Here is a 23,301-nt window from a genome sequence, read left to right as displayed (position 1 = left end):
AGCGTAACCGGGGAAAAGGTTTATAGTACAACAATGCTGTTAAGTACCAAACGCTGACTCTGAGCCATCGATGGGAATGGGAAACTGATGACGACACCGCACGCCTTGCACCAGCGGTGGGAATGGACAGTGGGTTTCAACATTTACTCAGTCTGGAGTCAACCGTTGACTTAACGACACCTCTCAAGCAACGAGATAATATAAGTCTTAATTGTTAATTGGATCTAGTTGTATAAGTAAAACCTCATCCTTAACTGCCACCAAACGTAATTAAGTATTAAATATTTTAAAAGGTTTAAATTTATTAATAACAATAAATTGTATTTCCTATATTTAAAACCCGTCTATTAAAACCTCTATCCTGAACATCGTTGACCTTTAACATCGTATTTTATCAGGTTGTAGCGTGACAGGACTATTAATTTATTGTTTGATCCCTTTCACATCCAATAATAATGACAGCGTGACACAACATGTCGTGTCGAAGGACTGACGGTAATTCAGTTAGTCCAATAGTTTTATACCCTTTTATTATTGATTATTATTCATAACTAATTCATCATTTTTGAATTACATATCGAGACAACCAGACTAACCTGAAATAGAACACCATTAGATGACTAACGAGTGAGTGATAGCTTATAATATGATAATATCAACACTTGGGATCAGTTCATCAAAAATATAAAATCTCAAGATCGTGGCCACACTGCTAAACCTCGAGGCACTGGTAACGCACTGAGCGTGCATCGAGAGCAGTGCGCTAGATAATTTAAAATCGTTAGCAGTAGATTTACTGCCAAAGATCATCACTACTAACAAGACTAACAGACAGACACTATCATCCTGTCTGCCTGTGATCACGGTTAGTGTGAGGCAATCAAAACATCGGGTAAAATATAAAATAATATTGTAGAGGAATATGAAAGGGTCGGAGAGAGCCGAATCGCATATAAGCAGTTGTCAAAAGACATTAGAACTCTCTTTTCGTTCGTTATACATTAATCTATCACAACAACGCGTGTTTCAAACCTACCCTCTTTTACCCTCTAATATTCCTAAAATATAATAAAGTAAATGCGTACTTGTATCTGTTTTTTCTAAATGTGTACTCTCAAAAATCCTGGATATCATTATATAAAGTAGAATAAGTGACTCAGATATGGAGTAGGTTTATTAAAATAAGTGACGTGAACAATATTTTGTAACACGTACGTTAAATAAAGTTAAAGTAAAAAATGTATATTAACAAAAAACATCAGGAGAGCGAATATAATGAATAATTTTTACTCATACTAGTTTATATTTAATGTAGACTTGTTATTTATATTTGATTGTTATTGTTCCTTGGAGCATTGCGCAACTTGTATTATTTTAAATAACAATTAAACTTCTTACAAAATTCTTCCGTATTTACAAATAGTTACATGTTTTTTGTTGAAAATCAAAGAGAGACAAGGTCCGTCTCATATATTAACGCTTTTGGGGGTCTATTTAAAACGGAATACAAACACAGAGGGCATACACGAGTGCTAGGAGTGCTTTGTAATTTCAATAGTTATAAATTTACAACGAAAAAGAAACTACATCAATGACATTTGATAACAGACCTAGAGCTGCCCGCGAAAAATATTTGAACTCGCAAATTTGTTTCACCATACACAGACGTAATATAAATATATTAAGTTATTTAAGATAATAAAATAATGAAACCTCTTACACAAATTGAATTAATAAAAAATACTCTATTGAAATTCACAAGGATAAATTTATTAACAACGTCTGAATCCTTGTTCTAAGTATGTGTTGTCACAATACATACGGAGTTTGAAAACTTTTTCATTTACAAATCTTCGCAAATGATTGTATTCACGCAGGTTATTGAACTTGCACTAAGCATACGTAATATAATTTTAACATTTGCATTTTATTTTAATAAACACACCACATTTAGAGCTTTTTACTGACACTTGGTGCAGAAAAATTGTGTAAAATCTTAGCTTCCTCCGTGAGGTGTAGGAATGTACAAATGATTTTTATTTTTACTTCCTTATAACTTATAAGCATTGCAACTGTAGCATCTCAACACAGCAATTTCGTGAAATGAACCCTCTGCTCTACGCGAATGTAATTTAGAATGCAAGAAAAATATGATTACTTGTTTATGGCAAACCTAGTTTTCTTCAATACACTTACAGATAACTGAACAAAGCTCGTAATATCTAGAATGCACTTGTATCTTATAAGAAAGTGATGCTGTACACATATATATATTTTCATATATCTCCTGTTTCTAAGATACGTGATTAACATTTATGATGCATTGAATTTTTGTTCGATAGAGAACATTATTTGTTACGGCTGATTATTTATTTGTATTCGTAATCTTACATTTTATAACAAATATAAACACAGTTTCGAGAAGAAAAATATATGTTTTATAGGATTACGTTATAGATTTATTTAATGAAATTATTTTCAGATGACTGAAGATTTATACATTTAAAAATTAATCTATGTTAAATTTAGAAAGATATCTCTGCGTGAATCGCCGAATTATATAACAGTGAGGTCTGTAGGAGAAACAGAACTAGTGAAGCTGTTGTAGTAGCATGACTCCGTATACTACTTACTGAGTATATGAGAGAATATGCACTCAAATAATAAAGTCGTAAGAAATGAAAACAAATAACGAAAATGACATAGTTGTTCTAAGCAGCGAGTACATGTGATAACAAAAATATTTAGAATAATAAATACATTGTCGTTTATACAAAAAATTATGTAACTATAATTAAGTGTCGGATATGACAGTTCTGCGCGGGAGTCTCTGCCCAGTCATCAGCGCAGACAAAATACGTGTCCGCAGCCAGTCCGATAAAGGTAGTAACTTAACTATTGCTAATGAACAGGCGTAGTCCTTCGGTTTGTTTTGCACACGGCACGCTCGATGCAAAATAGTTATCTTCTATGATCTTATGCTGCGTTTAGTCTTCCGAACCTCACTTGCTTAGTCGCCACACCGTAATGGAAGCTTGACTGAGTTCGTATGTGACAGGATTTACATTCAGTCAAAATATTTTCCCATTACTACCGGCCTAAAACATATTCTATCAATCTAAAAATTATTACTTTGTATATAAATATGTTGTGTTTTGTTTCATGTTATATTAAAAAGTGTTTCATTCTGCTGTATATTAAGTAAATATTGATTACACAGAACTCAATCAGTATGCATCCTAATGTACACTTAATATTAACAGAAAATGTTTCATAATAGATTAATTCTCTAAAGATTTCAATGTAACTCTGAGCTTCCTAATTATAAAGAGCTCTAAGTTTAATTAAAACTTTAAAATTACTAGAAAAACTTTAGCAAAATGAGACTTGCGGACTTTTTGGTAGCGAATAATGTTAGATTAGTTCCATCTATTGTTACATTTTTGTTTATTTATTTTAGTACATTGCCTATTATATTAAAAATACATATAAATATAGAGAAGAAATACTTAATTCACAGATCCGAGTCCGAGCACGCTAGCAACTGAACTGAATTGCAATAGCAACATATATACAAGCAACACAATCTGTAGATTGCGGGTTCGAGTCAAGCTTATGTCAATTAAATTTTTATCCATATTTTCTATATATTAATTGAAACATAAACTCAACATGTGTAATAATATAAACATTATTACGTTAATCTATTATCTACAAGTACATTAATCTGTTATAGTCTCAGTCAAATCTAATTCTATAGTTTAGTTTAATTGATGTGCATCAAGTAATTATTTAATAAACAATATCCTGTTTACAATGTTATTCATTAATCTAGTTCAGATAACTCTCAATCTAATATAACTTATTATTGTTATGTATATTATATTTAAAGTAAGAAATATATATATAATAAAAGACTTATTGTTATATATTTAAAATTGATAAATTCATTCGCAAGCTCTGCGTTATATTTCACTTCATATTAACTTTACGAAGATTGTTATAAAACGGTGATATTGGCAAGCCTTTTAAGGATTTTGTAAAGATCTATGATATTTGTGTTATCTTCGATCATATGATTTTACAGACGAAGATCCATCTATTATTAATTTAAGATTACGATCTGACTTTTCGTCGTTTTCAATTATTATTGTCGTTACAATAATTATTGTAATCCTAAACAAACAAATTCTCTTTTCGATTACGTCAGCTTTACTGAATGTGCTTACAATTTTAAATTTTTATTATTTATTTATTTATTTTTTTAATTTGTGTTTGTTTTTTAATTACCACTTCTAAATCACTTGTCACTGTAAAGACATCAATTCAACCTGTTTTGTTACCTATTCCGCTGCGTTAGATCCTTGATGTATGTCAAGGTTTCTTGGACTTTTATTGCCTTAGACGGAAGGCTGTGTGTCTTCGTTAAGTTCAAGGTCGCAGCGGCGATAGCAAAGGTCGTTGTTTGTATATAGAAAATAAAAATTTTATACATATTTTAAATGAATCATCGTAATAGAAATTTTTGCGTCCTTATAATTTGTGATAATTTCATACTTTTCTTTGTTAGTTAAAAAATAATTGGCCTTTTGAGCTGGTACAATTTTAATGAAATGGTAGACTGAAAGCCGTTAAATATTTCATAAGATAACGTACTATGTTGATTATTAATTAAGATATAAAGCACAAATCCTATAATCAATTTTTTTTATTAAATAAATATAAACATTGAAAGTCGTGTATTTTCTCCAATACGTGTGAATTGAAAGAACATAGTAATTTAAAAATTGCACACAGCCACTTCAATTTTGTTTGTGTACATTGAAGATGGTCGGTTGAGACAAATATGTGTATTATGAACATTGAATTGTACACATTCTGTTCTCTCTAGTCCTGCAAAACGTATTCAGAATTCCGATTCAACGTGCAAGACATATTTAAATATGAAAGCGATGCAATATTCTGAATTTAAAGAATGTTTTTAAATAAATAGGAACTATTTTTAACGTTTCATTAATACAATGCATTGGATATATTGAATAATATTATGACATTTACAAGTTTTCTTAACGAACTTTTATTTATGTTTTTTTTCTTTGGTTTTGGTAAACAATTTATCACTTTCCTTTGATTAACATGTAAATCGAAGGGCTATGTGTAACTTCCCGTGATAGAAGTAAGGCCGAGGGCCGGCCGCTCAACTCAAACGGTTTACCTCATATACTTACAGGAGTGCTAGGGCAGGCAGCTTGCACATGCATCCATGACGCAATTGAAAACTCTTAGTGAGGCTGTACCAAGAAACTTGACCACCTTTACTACATATGCATGTGTGGTACGAGAGGATGGCAACGATTCCTCTCTCCCTCTGGCTCTACAGACAAGGTAAACAAGTGGCAGTTGACCTTGTCTTGGCCTATCACCGTCACCGGAAGAGCTTGAGTTTGCTTGCAGAGGAAGGCCATGGTAACCCAAACAGTCCCGCTATCAGGCAACTTATGACACTGAATAGCTTAATCCTACTAAGAGTAGTAATAGTATCTAGTATTAGTAGAGTTAACTGTGGCGCTATATTGTGTAAACGCCATTGTTATGTCGTCAAATGTCGCCAGCTTGGCTGCCTCCGCAAAGCTCCTTCCCCGCACAGCTACAAAGATGTCATCAGCATAATAAATATCCTGGTGCTGAGAAGGAGAGGTTAATGGAACATTTAGTTCTAGACGTCTTTACAAAAAAGGGAGACTGAGGATTGAACCTGCCTAATATAAATAATTTTTTGCCTACACAGTCTATATGTAAAAAAAAATCATGATAGTTAAAGCATTAATAGCTGTGGAACGGCTGTAACGATTTGGCTGAAAATTCATGGGAAGAAAAAAAAATACTTGATAAAATCTAAAACCTGCTTATCTAGGACCTTCTAGGCAGAATAGAGTTCACTAGGGCAGATATACATTTTTCACTCCGATGTTAAAGCGGACGAAGTCGCTCACAAAACCCGGTTTTTCAAAATAATATACGTAACGTATTAAAATTGACAAACGATTATTACAAGTCCTTAAAACGGAAAATATATATATATATATATATTTATATATATATATATATAATCATTTGTATTGTAGCAATTAATTGTTTTTATGAAATAAAATATAGTTATAAGAAAAACAAAAATAATATGATATATATTGATTTATCGATACATAATGCTATTGTAGGTATCTCCTAGCGAGGACTGCTCTGCTGGCTGGTACACGACAGTCTGTTAGTGCGTGGATACGATCGCTGCGGACGAAGGCAGGATCACGAGCTAGTTCATCCAACGCTGATAGGCATTGATCGTGAGTGAAAGGCCTCTCAAGCTCATCACACACACGAGAGAACCAACGAGCTTCTACGCATCTAAAAGACGTGTAAAAATTTCAATTGGTCGTAAAAATGACTAAGATTTCAGAGAGTAAACATAGAATAAAATTATGTTTAAATTATAGTTGGCACATCTTACTGTCATATTATACTTGAAAATGTTTTTATATGGATTTCTCATGATCACAGATTGTGAGAACTAATGAAATATTTAGTAAAATTTAAATTAATTAAATACCCTAGTTAAATACCAAAAATTTAACATGAATTAAGTGAGGATTAGAATGTCAATTAAAAAAGTCATAAATAAAGGTTAGTTATCAAACAAATACAAATTATGTTAGAAAGAGCCTTACACGGGACAGGGCTCCGCTGGCACTAGAAGGTTGATAGAAGGCGCACTCCAAGTTCGTACATGTTCCGGATGCACTGTATATCGCCTTAAACGAGAACGATGTGCCTCAGGCTTTCTTTGCATATAACGTTCCTGGATATATTAAAAAGAAGCCTTAATTTGGTACCATATTTTAGTTTCGACTCGACTAGTTGTTAGCCCTAATGGCTTTGACAGCGTCACGAGGAGGGAGGTACTATCTGTATCACATATACTACTTTTATTATAACAGTTACCAAGCGAATAAATTTTTATTTATTAGCAATTTGATTTAATTTACAGTTAAAGAAACCGAATTTTTTTTAAACTCTGGACAGGATTTAAGAAAAAGTGTGTTGAAATCTCAATATTAATAAGGTACATACTTAAGACATGAAAACTATTTAAGATATGAAAATATTTTTACTCACATGTGTTTAAAAAGGAAAGCAATACACTTAGTAGTATATTTTCTCATAATATGCATTATTTCAAAACTAAAAAAAAAGTAATTGACAAAAAAATACCTTTACAATCATAAACTCACATAATAGTATGTAATTTGAACCAGTTCTTTGATTTCCTCGGTAATTAAACAAAAAGTTAAATTCAGTCTTCTAATGGTTGGTTGCTTGTCTCCGAGAAGATTTTCAAACGGTTCCAATGAACAGTTTAACATGCTAAAAATATTAATTATCTAAAGAAAGATATCGTAAGCCAGCAGTGAAGAACTTAACTAGTGTAACAAATTTGTGGAAAAAAATATATTGCAAACTATTCGACAACTTTTGTAATGTGATTCTTTATGGTTATTTGAATTAAATATATTATTGCAATCATTTTTACTGTTTCCAATATTCAACGAAACATCTACGTTCCTATTTTGAGTACGTGCGTACTCAGTTAGTACAAAAGATCATCTTTATTTATTATAGTATATAATTAACGGATTCACTCGGAAGGCTTCGTGAATTTCTTGAAGAAATATATAGTAATAATATTAGCATATAATGAATGGGGATTTATGGATGAAAAAATCTGGCCACAAGAGTCAGTGTACAAAATAATTAAACCCCAGGACGGTCATTAATTATGTTGTCAAACAAGTGTTTATTTGTCTAGAAAATTCTAATCACGTTCTGAAACCAAACCATCTTAAAGTCACGTTCTGAACAAACAAATCTTACGTGAAAATATCATTGACTTTGTTCATTGTGTCTTCTATTATCTTATTTGTTTCTGCTAGTCTAATTCTCTTCTCTTCTGTCCTCTTCTTCTGTTCTGACAATTTCTCTCTTAACTCTTTAATTTTTACTTGTCTTTCTTCCTCCATCTTATCATTCCAGTCTCTTCTATCCACTGATAATAAAAACAAACATCCGGTTCTTTACCTTATTATATTTTTTATGATATGATTAAGAGTCTAGGATTTAAAACGTGGATTTGATGTTCAGGGACTGACATGATAAAATATTCGTTACATTTGTTATATAGCCAAATTCTGGTCGATAGTAAATAACAAAACTTTGTATGTCTTATGGAAAAAATGGATTCACTACAAGAGTAGAGGTGGGTTGAGCTCCAAATAAAGATACTAAACGCAATAACATTTCTACCTATGTCAATGTGAATTCCATCCAAACTTCGTCGAAGCAATTCGTTTTCCGCACAATACTGTGTGAGCAGTTCGTACAGAGACCAATTATCATGTTCCCTTCTCACAAATGTCTCAATTATCTTGTTTATATTATACTCCTGTGTGTGATCCTAAATATATAAAATGGCTATTGTACAATAATATTGGAATTTATCTATTCGCTTTATTTTTGACGAAATGAGATGCGAAATGTCTGTATGTATATGATGAAAACGCGCTAGCTTTCGTAAATATTGTCAACAATTCATTAACACATTTCTATAATTTTAATGTTATATCTAAAGAATATAAATAATGTCTTTAAGTATAAAAAATATAAATATAATAATAATATTAAATTATTTAAGTTTAAATTAATTGAATAAAAGCTGTCTGAAGTTGTTACGAGATATTTAAATTTCAATGAATCATTTTCAGGGACACTTACATTTATCTCATTAATAGTATTAGCATAACGCTCATATTCCTTTTTGTAATCTTCTTCTTCTTTCTCTTTCTTGGCTAGTTGTCGTTCTTCTTCTATTTTATTGATTCTTATCACACCTTTCCTAGCAAGAAATTGATACAGTTTCATTTCGTGATCAAAAGCCTTCTGTAAGTCTTTCATTTCCTGTCGACAAAACGCAAAACCACCTCTTATTTAAATTAAAGATACAAAAGAAAAATTTACTACAAAATAATTAAGAAAATTTAGCCAATACAACAGCGTACAATGAAGTGAAGACTATTGTAGAACTAAAAATATAAAGAATATACAGCCAAATTGAGAATCTGCTAGAAACAAGAAAAAACTATTTAAAGTAGGTAAGTGTTAAATAAACCATTTATGTCTATTGTACTTCAAAATACAGAAAAAAAATAAGCATTATGTGTTTAATACAAACCTACATTATCAATTGACACACTATAACTGATATATTTTACATACATAATAGTAATTGCTAATATATTTTATTTATTAAATTAATCAACAAAGCGAATAAAAAGATAATGAAATTAAAGAAAAAATTATAACGAAAGAGAAGCATTAAGTGTCGCTGTTTCAATGAGATTTTGACACAATTTTTTTTATAATAAATGAAATAATATAATCTGGAGCTAGCTTCTATATCAAATGTGTTTGTAAGTAATAATAGTTTACTGTACCTGTATTTGGACCATCTGATCCATCCTTCCCTTCTCCTTCATCGACCGCAGCTTGGAACACCACTCGTCTCGCTGGTCGTAAGCCAGTGCAGTCGACTCGAACACCTCAAATAAAAACTTCTTGCCCCTCATCAGCACGCTCTGCATCCTGTCCCAAGCTTGATTAAAAATCGCCCTAAAATTCAAATAATCCAAACATTATTTTACATTGAAAACCTTAACTCATTCTTATCACTGTTTGTTGATATTGCTAGTTGTTCAGCTACACATCTAACCTGTCTTGAAGCATGTGTTCAATCTCCTCTCGTATTCTAATATTCTCACACTGAACCATATTAAATCTACACATCGCAGCCTCCAGTTTGTTCTCAGTCGATGACAGCCTATTTTCGCTTAAACATCGACGTTCTTCAAGCTGTTACGTTCAATATAACATAAAAGGTATAGCGCTTAGTACAATATGAAATTGTTTGATGATAAAGTTTACCTTTCCGGTGTACGAAGTCACAGTATTGTGTAAGTCGAGGATCTTCTTGTTTTCTCTGTATAATAACTCATCGATTTGCGACATGAGCGTCAATCCCTCTATGATTAAATATTGTCTAATATACTGCTAACAGTTTGATTAATGTTTAGACATTAAAAGAAGATTGTCAATTGAAGATGTTCATACCTTCTGCTTCCTGACCAGTTCTGGTGTAACGAATGAGAGACTTTTTCAAGCATTTCTTCATCTTTTTGTCATTGTTCTTGTGAGCTCCGGACCTAGCAATCTAATGAATAATTGAAATATTAAAACTAATACCTTCAACGATGTCAGTTCTGTTTCTTAACTTTGAACTTATGTTTTCTATAAATATTGTCATAAAGAACCTTTAAGTTTTTGTGTAAGCTCAGATATTCTTTCTTCAGTGTCCTGAGTAGTAAATCTTGTCGTCTAAATTTCGGATGCACGCCCATAGCGCGATGGAGTCTATCGGTCTGCGTCATTCTTACCTACGATATAAAATAATACGAAATATAAAATCTTATGTATTACCATGGACCCGGCACCCGCACAGTGAACCCATGGAATGCGGTTTCTTCTCTGTCTATTAATTTCTAAGGATTATTTAGATTAACTCCACCAACTGCAGAACTAACATGAGTATAATTTGTGTGTCCATGGCTAATCAAATCGAAAAACACATTTTTTTTCATAATATCACATTAATATAAACTATCTTTATTCACTTCTGGCCTTTGGAAAATTCTTAAATGGCCTTAATTTTTTTTCATTGTAAGCACGTTAACCATTAATTCAATGAATCAATTATGATATTTATATTATTTTTTTTATATTGACCTCAACGTTGCTTAAATCATTCAAACCCATTGAAAGGTATGTGCGTCACGAGATTAAATTAATTAAAATAAAATGTAAATAACTTTAATCGCTGTGCCTTTGAATATTCTGTGATAATGTATTCCTGACTCGATTATGATGTAATATATTTAAAATTCCATATATATTATTGAGGTTTCTGAATAGAGTGGTTTTCGCAAAAAAAAAATAGTTTAAAGGTTTATAGTTAAATTATAGATTAATATTTCTGCTAAATCAACAAAAAAAAATGTTTATTTTAACAAAATAATATTATAGTACTAAGTATTTAGTAACCTTACTTGTCGCTGTAATCTTAAATGTTCGTCTTCCATCTTCTTTAACACGTCGAATTCATTTTGTGCTTCCACACCGGGCGTCTCCATTTTAAGTATTTATTAATATACAAGATAATTATTTAACAAATTGATAAACCAGTATATTTTTTATAAAATCAATATGTGTAAAATTCATAGCCATCTCGAACTCGTATGTCGTTATGAATTAATTTCGATCATTAAAAAATAAATAGTTTTGTTTGAGATTCCTTCCTTGTGATGACTATTTGTTGAACATGTTCAAAATTTTATATTTTTTAAATATGATATATCATTGTATAACAGCTGCAAATATTATTAAATCTTAGAGCCCTATAGACAATATTTTTTTATTTAAATGAAACTAATATTTTTCGGAAAAACTACGCGTGATTTATTTTTGTAAAAAACTACATACTCCTGACGTTTCGGTTACTTTTCAGCAACGGTGATCACGGGCAGACGAGGTGTGAGTGTCTGTCAGTTGGTCCTTGTTATTTATCATCTACCGCCATCGATTTCTTTATATTCTGGCGTACCGCTCTGGATGCCGGCAGAATGCGCTTACGGTGTCTTGAGGTCCTGCGGTGTGGTTACGGACATGGGATTTTATATTATTAAGAACGGGGTCCCAGGTGTTTGATAGATTCCAGCCATCTTCTCTTTTGAAATTGGGATGTTTTTTAATTTCAATAGCCTCCCGGATTAACCTCGGTATATACTAGTCTTCACGAGCAAGGATTTGTGGTTTATCAAACCGAATGTAGTGGCCTGGTTTTAGATCTCAATAATTTTATTAATTTATTGAATGAATCGTGTACTATATTTCAGTAATATACCTTCAAGATTATCTAGACGAAACATTCAATGGGTTCACCGTGCGGGTGCCGGGTCCATCGAGTTGCAGGAAGAGGAGCTTCAACAGTGCCTGGGACTTGCGACCCAGGTGTAGCTTTAAGACGCCCCTATCTAACGCCTAGATTATAACATCACAGAATCGTACATAACAATTGAATTAAAATTTCAATTGTCTAATATAATAATATTGAGGACGAGACTTCAAGTTAGTAATTAATCTCAATTTAAACAACGTGTGTGTTGTAATAAGATAAACAAAGAATTTAAAATATTTGCAATTCCTCAATATTTTTAAATATACTAATAGATGAAATTTGAATTTAATTATTTTGTATATAATATGTTTACTTTTAATAATTTAAGTAAACATTTTCTTCGTTACTGAATTGTGACAACACATATACCTAATGCATTATTTGTCTAATATCACTGTATTTACGTTTTCGTCACACACTAAAATGAATTGAATGAAGTTTCTAATTTCACAGGTCTTTAATTGAAGTTAATGATGTCTTTTAATCGTCAATCATTATAAAACAGAGGATTTTTAAATATGACATTGAGGGCAGTGAGGGCGCAGGTTCGAAACCTGGCAAGTACCAATGTGATCTTTTCCGAATCATACGTACTTGTTAAGAGTATTTAGTTACTACTAGGAAGGAAGGTGAGGAAACCTGGTCTCATAATTTCAAATTATAAGTTAGAAATCGCCAACCCGTCTTGAGCAAGCGTGGTGATTAGTGGTCTAACCTTCTCCATGTGAGAAGAGTCCTTTGCTCAGCAGTGGGCTCCGATACGCAGATGATGATGAATAGTATTTTACAATACGAGTACTTGAAGTGTGATTTACTTTTTAATATCAGACAACAATACTATAGTTGTTACGTTGTGTGATTATAATAGTTAAGCTTATTTCATCCACTTGTCACTTAAACTATTAATTAACGTGGACAAGCGTCACGAGCACGTGTTCATTTGATTGATAACCTTGTTATTGTAACTTGTTCTAACTCAGCATGGTTTCCCTGAATGGGGTGTGTCCAGATTTCCGCGAAGATATGTCTCCTCATTCAGTTTAAATTAAGCAATCCGTATAATAATGAAGATAGAAATTTTATTTCACAGTCAAATATTATATCTTTTTAAATAAATATATCTGCTAACATAATTGAACAATTAAGTAATGAAAGCTCTTTGGTTTTTACTTCCTAACGAAATAATACTAACGAAAAAATGTTGCCAAATCAGACTTAGAAACAGTTAGTGAGTAAGACTGAATATTATGAGTCTACAAAAGATTTTTAAATATTTTAGTTAAAATAATAACAGCTAATTATATATTCAATTATAAAAACGTCTGTCACTGTTCAGTTTTTAAGTAATACCAATTAGTTTAATGAAAAATAGTCATTACTTCGTTAGTTAGGACAACTCGTAAGTTAAAAGACCTCCGACAGATGGCGCTATTGTAATGAATCAAGATAAAATTAACAAGTTGTTTCTTCCAAAGTAATTATAATGTGGTCGGAATTTTAGTGTAATTGAACCATTGCTTCTTTTGCACTCTCTTATAAATTATTAGCCTAAATTATATTTTGGCATATTTCTTAACTCAAACTACATAAAAGGTAAAATAAAAAAAATACGAGTTTATTCCTACAACACGGTGAGTAGTGACCAACGGCGGTTACGCCATTTGTTTACCAAAGTTCATGGACAGGGTTTTGAAGTAAAATGACATTTTGTTTTGGTGATTACGTCTACTTTTCACACAACACATTTTCTACAATCGAAATGTCAAGTTGAAAGTATCATCGTCATCATCGGCCTCTGGAAGCCCACTGTTGAGCAAACGCCTCTTCTCACGTAGAGAAGGTTAGAGCATTAATCACCACGCTTGCTCAAGACGGGTTGGCGATTTCATTCTTATAATTTGAAATTATGAGACCAGGTTTCCTCGCCTTCCTTCCTAGTAGTAACTAAATACTCTTAGCAAATACGTATGACTCGGAAAAGATCACATTGGTACTTGCCAGGTATAACTGTACGTCAAACAAAACGAATGTGTTTCTGAACATATACGAATATTAAAATGCATACTCACAACCATTAAAAAAAACTATTCTATTTATTTATAGATAGATAGTAATGACATTGGATAATTCGTGTAACTATGTAGTAGATTATAGTTACATATAAAATCAATTCAATTCTTTAATTACGTATGGTAATATCAAACTGATACCGAATAATATGATTAGAAGCCGACAGCCTTCAGCGATGGTAATTGACAACGTCTCATCTGATAAGTGTATTAGAATTACACGTAATAGTACAACTCGGAGCCGATTATATCTTATACAAATAAGTTTTAATTTTATTGATTGAGATTGAGATTAGTAAATGAAGCCTGTGATTTAGAATGGAATTTGAATGGAGAAAAAAATATTTTTAATTGAATGATAATTCATCAATCGAACTCACAATATTTGTATTAAGAGAAAAACATTCTTTATTTGAATTCACAGTTCGAGGTTATAACGTAACATACAATATTATTATATATTATAATCTTATATATACAGTAGAAGTCTACTGTATACTAACATCAAAATAAATAAGTAGATTTAAGATGTTATAAAAGAAAGGTAAGATTTTTAAATTTATCTTAAAATCTCAGTAGCCTTAGTGAAGAAATGTTATCATGCCCCTGTCTTTATTTGGTATAATATTTATAATAATTTAAGAGCCTCGTTGTAACGAGCGTAGTAACGCCGCCATCTTGTCCGTGAACGCTGCTCTTCCATTTGGAGAACTCGGATTAAACCGAGATCAAGCTATGATGTTCACGAATAATATAAAATAACGAAGGATGATAAGTTGTATCTACTATTTTCGTTCGTATGTTTGTTAAAAATAATGAAAATTGAATCAGAAGATTTAAATCAAAATTAGATTTTCTAAGCCTTTTGGTTTTGATAACTTTTCCCTAAAAGTGGACTGGTGTTTAAGTACAAACTAACTATTGTCAGACTTTTTAAATTGTAATTGCATATCTTGGCCACCAACCGCTGGCAGACTGTAAGACTTTAATATATTAACAAATAAGTAATTACTTCAATTCATACCAAGAAGGATTAAGAATAGCCAAAGAATGTCATTTCTGTTAGTGCCTTTAGCAGAAATTTATAAGCCCTTCGTAAAAGTCGTTATATCAATTAAATTATTTTGGTAATAATAGAATAGATATTAATTTTAAATTTTATTCCCAATTTTTTTTTTATAAATGTTCCAGACTCGATAGCTTATTTGGTAAATTTACTTGAAGGCCACTTACCAGAGATCGCAGCTTCGAACCCTGCTAGTGTCGCTTTTTTATCTATACATTATAATGTAAATTTTAATTTGTATTTAATTTGTGCTATAAATCATAGCGGATGAAACTAAGATATTTATTGAAACCTCAACACTAATCTTGACAAAAAATGTTCAAAAAAATTTAAATGTCTTCAGATTTATATAGTTTCAGGAATTGTGGGTTTTAAATAAACCAAGAATGAAGATTGAACGAGAGACTTTGAAATCTGTAGAATAATTTTATCTGAGTAACCCTGAGGCAAGGTGTAGTTTGATCGTCTTTTATTGATAGAAGAAATTGCAGTAATTGATAAAATAATTTAAGAAATACGTCGTAACTGGAACAACTATAACTATAATGAAGATCGTTTTCTCACAAAAAGGCATTTGTACCGTTTTATCTATGAAACTTAGTGTTTTATAGATCAATATCAACATTCGACCAACGTGAAATAAATGAATGTTAAGAATGAACGAAATAGACATTTGTTCTCATCTGTCTGATTTTGTACAAGAACCATGCTTACTGCTAGTTATAAGACATACGCTTTCGCCTGTTTCGCCTGAAGTATGGCAACATCGGTCAAAGTAGGTAATAAATATTGTGTTTCGTATAACTAAGGCAATTCTCTAAATTGTAAATGTTCCTTTGACTCTCTAAATAAATTATTGCCTCGTGTACAAAGTCAAACGGTTAGAGATATGTTGCTCAGTCTCTATTTCCTTGTGTACAAAGTCAAACAGTAAGAAGATATGTTGCTCAGTCTGAAATTAATGTTAGTAGTATTAGTTTAGTTAATTTAAACAAAAAAAAATCAATAAAAAGTTTGCTGCGAGCACATTCGTCTCAAAATGACATTTCAAAGGTGTTGCATATTACTTATTGCAGACACAGGTTCCTTTGCTTTAAATTTAAATATCTAAGCGCTTTCTGTATTTGCTTCAATAGAATGGAATAGAATTCGTTCTAGTTTCGATATGGGTTCCTTAAAATATTCTCAACTTATAAGAAAGTATGAGTGCATTCTCAATAGCATTTCCTTAGAGAGTAATTGGACCGGAAATAAGCAGAATGGAGTGAATATAGGCTATCGTTCAAACAATAAATACTAGACCGATATCGAAATTGTCAGGAAAATCATTCAATCAATTTACATGTAATATCTCTTTCTCTCTCTCCCTCTCTTCTCTCTCTTTTTTATCCAGTTTAGCCCTTTTTTATCGTACAACAAAAATTGAAAGTAAAACATTATTGGAAAAACTCCAAAATACATTTTTACAATAAAAATATAATTAAAATTAGTCATTTATATGAAACAGTAGTAAATTTGCTATAATCGTTTTTTATACTAATATATTATTAAAGTTGGTGAACACATTTTTGATTTTTCAGAAATATTTTTCAAAAAAGATGCTTCAAGTTGGCGCCTAAAATATGTTACGTGAGGATTTAGTGAAGGGTATAAGTAGGCTAGTAATTATATCTAAAAAACGTACATTTATATACATTACTAAAATGTTATAAAACATTTATAATTAATCTTCATTTCAAGTGTAAAGGATTCAACATCACAACGTGTGTTGCCAGACGCCGGTAGCTCTTGTACAGTATAATCACATTTCTCTACAAAGAATTTCTTCTATTTTTTAATTTCAATGTCTTGCAATCCATTTGCGAACACACTCCAAGAAAGAACTCTCACAGGAGTGTACTTGAATATAAGAATTTAATGTCACTTATAAGAATACTCTCTCAATAGAAATATTATCTTCGCTTTTTTTTTGGACATTGCGTTTATTTATGTTATAGAGTTTTTGATACGAGTCAATGGATTTGTAGGAGACTCCTTTTCTTAGAAGTTATTGTCGAAGTGCGTATTAAATTTTATTCATAAAGTTTTTGACACGAAAGCTATTAATACTATTATTACAATAAATTTTACTCATATAAATAAAACAATTCAATTTATACTATTATTATGCAAATATAATATAACAAGTGAAAAATATAAGTGAATTCGTTTAACGTAAGTAGAACAGAATATTCAGGCTGCATTAATATTATGAAAGTTTATTATAAACATGTATGAGGCGTTCAAATTGCATTATACGAGGCTGTCTGGACTATACTGACCCCCAACCAGAAACTTACTCGAAGACGGCTCTTTGATATTGCGGGCGGCAAAAGTTAAAGAACTTTTTAATACTTACTTATCGCAGCACTTCCAACTTCCAGCTTAAAAACTAAAAGCTATAAAAATATTTTAAATGGAGATGTGAGCCAACGAGGAGGTATTTATGCGAAATTGTTCAAAGAAATAAATCTGGATGGGTCCGAGCGCAGTCCGAACAAAGTTCAGAGTTCAGATCTAGTTTAATGTTAGTGTTGCAATAAAAAAAAAATAAAGAGAACAAACGAGACGCTGCTGAGATGTATTGTTAGGTGTTTAATATTTTAAGCCATTAAAAAAGACAAATACATAGAAAGCAACGTCTTTTTGAAGTTTCGTCGTCTTGCAATGCTCTTGTCTTGCAATGTCAGTCAGTCAGTCATGTCAGTACGGTTAACGAAGAATATATATCAAAACTATTTTTTGTTGGACGAATTATAGTCTTGTGTAATGTGTGGAGGAAACACGATGGAGTTTTTTTTTCTAAGGATATATCTATATATAGCAAACCATGTTTTACAAAATCTACGGAGAGTAATCAGTGCATACATTAGCAATATAAAAGTATACTTCGTAATAAAATCTAAATATGTTAGTTCATGTGCTTATTTATAGTATTTATATTAGCTTGCACTTTTTATATCATAATAAAATGAATTGCATTTACGACGTTACTTAATGAAACGAATTGAAATTATGACGGGATTCGGGATTATGTAGTTTTTAAAATAATAAAATCCGCGCAGTATATCCGAAAATATTTTAGTTTCATTTAAATTATGACGTATGTCATAGTTAATGTTACTTGCAAATTGCAATACCTACATTTTGCTCTGATCATAATTGAATAACAATTGAAATGATTAACATAACATTTTTTATGGACTTATTACCACAAAAACAGAACTGGTAACACTTTTATTTTGTTTGTTTTTTTTTTTGTTTTTGAATCCATCATTCGAAAACTTTCACGCCGTTTTAAAAAAATAAAAGTATACTTTTAAGAACTCTATAAAGAAAACTCTTTCATCATAAGGAATAATCTTTAAAGAAGTTGATTTTTGCCAAATATCCCACAACTTCGAGTGAATGGCGCCATGGCCTACCTAATAAATTAAAGTATAATCTTAGCCGCGCATGCATATAAAAATAAGAATAATATCTCAAATGTGAAACTCGTAAATCTCGATGAAAACCGTTTAAAAATAAACTATTTCACACATAAATAGCAGTTTAACGAACGTAGAGCAGGAAGCCATGATAAGTGCAGTCAAAATATAATATTTCAAAGTAAGTTGTCATGAAGCAAACAGTGTAAATGTAAAAATATATTCCTACGAAAGCACTTTCGTTGCAAAACATAAAATGTATTTTATATAAATCTACATTTTGTTTATGTAAATAAGATACATGAACTTACCTGTTTCTGAACGTTTCATTTTCATGTCTTTTGTTATAACTATAGTTTGTTTCTCTGTATGTGTAAATGTACTCCAGAGTACAGATTGGAAATATAAATTCACATAGAAATCTATCTTTGTATATTATCTGTGTTGAAAATGAACATTTTTTTCTATATTATACTCTGTATTTATAAAAAAAATATATAATTCCTTTCATGAATCAATACAAGTCTCACCATTTCAAATATTAATATAATTTTACTATACACTAAGATTTGTGTAACATAATTAAAATTTCAAAACTTAATTTTAAAACTACAAATTTAACGTTTGTCTGTCATCTAGATATCTGTAGATTTCAGAAGTTAACCCACATCCGTAGTTAAATACTATCATAAAAATACAACATATTAAATAATAAGTCAAACTTTATTGACTAAAGGTTGTACTGCGGCGAGGGCGAGGCATTAAGCCCGCCTTGTTTAATGGAAATAGTATCTTGAACAAAAAGTAAAAATATATATATAATAATACATAATATGTTCTTGTATTAGGGGAGTAAATAACACATAATTTGATTTATCCTAAAATAGAAAACTTTTGTATTAGATATAGTAAAACTTATCAATAATTACAAATTTAATTTTCAAGATCTATGTTAGTACTAACCTAAAATAGAATCGACAATTAAAGCTTCTTTACTTCTAATATTTTAATAGATCGACACTGTACTACTAATTTAGCTACACAATCAGCCTTGTGAAAGACTATTAGACAATATTTTATAAGTTTAACTTCACGCCAGGCTTTAATTTTATCACCCTCCATAATACCATCGACTAGTTACCAAAATTAACCATAATGTACAGTGTCATCTTATTAGACAGAGTACACATTAACTTATGATTATATCAAGCTATGTGCACACAGTATACAAAGCTTACATATATATGTATAGGTATAGTTATATATCCATAATATTTTTGTCTGTCGGTCGATTTTTACGGATTATATATGAAACGGCGTTACTGATTTTGAGGGGAATATGCACTGCCAGATAGCTAATGTGGCAAGAAGTAACTTTGGCTGCGTAAAGTCCAATTGAATAACAATGAAAAGTTAGCTCTGTAACGTCATCTCTAATCCAACATAGCTTATCCAAGATGGCGGCCTGCTCAAGCCCTTAAACAACATTTGCATCAAATGCTTACTAATAATAACTCGAAAAACGTGTCCGAAACGAAATATCCGATACTTTCATTTACGTGTATGCTTTTTAGACCTAGTCATTGTCATAATTTATAAACCCTTAATACTAGTTTACATCAAACTATAAAGTAAGTGATTTCAATAACAATCGTGCGCTTTATAACATCAATCGTGTGTTAAGACATAATTAACGCGAAACTGTCGGTATTTCGTTCGATTCAAACTCGTTTAATGCTGAAATTTCAGTCATAATCGCTCGTGTATAAACATAAGTTATATATTGTTATGATGATAGTAATTAAAAAATAAAAATAAACAATTGAAGCTTTTACGAAAGTGAAGTACTATCAGTGCATTTAAAGCATTGTTACCAGAAGTATATTTTCAATGAAAAAAAAAATCAAATTGATAATTTTAAAGAAATCTCTATAGCTCTGTTGGTTGTTTTAGTCAATAATAACTACGCCAGTCCTTAACTGGATTAACAATTTTAATTTAAAAACTGAAAATGTTATTAAATTTTCAAAAAAGATTGTACTAGATCATAGGCCCTTAATTTTTTTTATCATAAACCAAAAATGCCTTACATCATTATGAAAAAGATCTGACACTGTTACACTGCTTCAGAGATATTATTTAAAAATAACCATAAAACCACCACAAAGAACTTGGCATTTAAATTAAAATACTGCATCAAAATAGGTCGATCCGTTTGTGAGCTACGATGTCACAAACAGACACACACAAACACCTCAAACTTATAATACCGCTCTTTATACATCGGGGTTCAGAAACCATAACAATAATAGTTATTGTTAATTAACCCAAGTAGAGTGTAGACCTTAGTAGTGGCCGCATAACAATCTTAAAGGAAATTACTGTAGTCAAAACTGTCTGGCTAGATAATTCTTCGCTATTTGAAACGTTATATTAAAAGTTCGAAACTTTGTGTTAACTGAGAGACTCTTCCAGCTTTGGCACTTAAAATACTTGCATAGTTATTTAAAACTTAAGAACATCTTCCTCTGTTTATAAAATAGTGTAAGAAATTTACATTCCTATTAAATTGCGAAGAATATGCTGGACGTAACAAATATAATCAGTAATTCCCTTCGTTTTGCTTTTCTTTTGTCTTGTATAATTTCAAAAATATATTTATATCAATTATATCAGGTGAGATAATGAGATGAAACGAAGATTACTTTCTCATACAACAACGTGTTGATGTAAAGGATCAAATGACATTATCGAGTAAAACTTAGCACCTGTTTGAGGTGTCACACTACATACAAAGAGTTTCCCGTTTCCGTTCCAATTACCGACGTTAATACTATATTTGCAAAGATTCTAAATATATGTTGAGTGATTATGGAGAATTAAACTAAATACTATTATAATTCATTGCTTTTTGAACTTCCTTTCTAATTCCCAAACCGCGCAAAACTAATCTAAGTCTACACCTACAAAATCCTTGATCCATTGATTTCGTTTTGACAAAATGGCCGTCTGGAATGTCACTTAAACGATAAATCTTACAAAATAGGAACTACAAAATAAAGGTAAAATAATCTGATTTGCTATTTAATGTTAAAAAATTTAATAAACTAACAAAAGTAGTATATGATTACCTGATCTTACGAAGATATATGGGTTTTGTAAAAGAAAAAACATCATCAAAAGTTATCTACTAAATTATATGAATTTCGTTACACAGAAAATTCCTATCTAAAGTTATTTTATAATATTCCTAAACCTCATAGCTTGATCTCAGTTTAATCCGAGCTCTCCAAATGGAAGAGCAGCGTTCACGGACAAGATGGCGGCGTCACTACGCTCGTTACAACGAGGCTATTAAATTATTATAAATATTATACCAAATAAAGACACGAGGATCATATCTTACCTCAGTGTTGGGATTCACAAGATTTATATACTTATTCTGCAACTATTTAGCTTTATAATAATCAAATTGTTAAATGTGTCAAAATGCCAATAACTTAACCGTTTCCGGTCTGTAGGCACGTTGTACATGTCATGACAAACATGGCATGTAATTCCTATCATGTTTGGAGTGATCTCTGCTCAGTCGACTTCAGAATCGCTTCATCACAGACATCTAACATTCAATTCTATAAAGCCCCAGTAACACTAAGTATATTAAATAAACATTCATAAAACATAGGATGAAATTCATTCTATAAATATATATTTTCTAACAATCTTCTAGCTTAGGCATATTTTTCAAATTTAATAATTAATCAAAACTATTGGTAAATATGTTAGTGTTTCATTCACATTATTTGATATTATCGTTCGTATAGTGTGAAACAAGCCTTACCGGAAACCTTCAATAACTATTTCAGACAATGTGAATACTTAGAACATATCAACTTATTTGCATATTTCGTTGGCTGTATTAAACGTTTTTGAAAAAAATTACTCGACACGGGGAAATGTTTTGTAGAAAATACTGTTATATCGATTTATATGTGAGAGCGAGGGGATCCTCGTGGAACCTTGGCCAAGACTCTAGTCCTTTAAAAGGCTTTCGAGTCTGGGCGTTAAGTACCGATGACGATGGACAGGCTTCCATTTCGAAGCAAAGATAGTCTTTACTCAAAATGATACTTGTTTATTGCTAACAAATTCTTACAATGAATGTCAAGAATTGTATAGCAGAGATTCTTCCCCTGTGGCTCCTAAGAGCGACCAATGTAGAATGAATTCAGTACGATTATACTTGGACTTTTATATGGTAAATTCAGTATTACAATTGTGGATACTTGAAAAAAACTAATCACCTGATATATTAACAAAATTATTAACATCGGTGAAGTGGGTAATTTGAAAACAATTATAATGAACGAATACACGAAAAGGAATATTTTCGATACGAGAAGGCTGTCGGCGCGACATATATATTGTCAAATGCTATGTTGAAGTAATAAATTTAATTCATTGTTTTGTCAAATACAGTAGCCGTACAGAAATTAGACCAAAATTATTCAAACGTATTCGAATGTTAATGAAGCAAACTGCAAACATGACACAATTTAATCCAACCCACTTCAAATATTGTCA

At 31.0% G+C, this 23,301-nt stretch overlaps 1 protein-coding gene across 2 annotated transcripts; it reads right to left on the bottom strand.

Annotated features, from left to right (window-relative positions):
- Window positions 1-6,156: 6,156 nt before the first annotated feature.
- LOC116774756 (uncharacterized) lies at window positions 6,157-11,405 on the bottom strand. 2 transcript variants are annotated; one of them, XM_061524156.1, is made up of 12 exons: window positions 11,208-11,405; window positions 10,416-10,538; window positions 10,216-10,315; window positions 10,030-10,127; window positions 9,818-9,957; window positions 9,543-9,717; window positions 8,824-9,006; window positions 8,356-8,506; window positions 7,927-8,098; window positions 7,287-7,419; window positions 6,723-6,853; window positions 6,157-6,402 (listed from the first exon to the last, which is right to left on the bottom strand). In XM_061524156.1, the coding sequence occupies exons 1-12, from the start codon at window positions 11,289-11,291 to the stop codon at window positions 6,210-6,212; spliced, it is 1,683 nt and encodes a 560-aa protein (XP_061380140.1). In that variant the 5' UTR covers window positions 11,292-11,405; the 3' UTR covers window positions 6,157-6,209. The 2 variants fall into 2 exon arrangements, with proteins under 2 accessions (XP_061380140.1, XP_061380141.1); XM_061524157.1 differs by having other exon boundaries at window positions 11,203-11,292.
- Window positions 11,406-23,301: the final 11,896 nt, after the last annotated feature.

The sequence above is a fragment of the Danaus plexippus genome, chromosome 23 (genome assembly GCF_018135715.1).
Source record: "Danaus plexippus chromosome 23, MEX_DaPlex, whole genome shotgun sequence".
Lineage (NCBI taxonomy): Eukaryota > Metazoa > Arthropoda > Insecta > Lepidoptera > Nymphalidae > Danaus > Danaus plexippus.
Note: the sequence above shows the minus strand (reverse complement) of the source record. Positions and strands in the feature narration are given on the sequence as shown.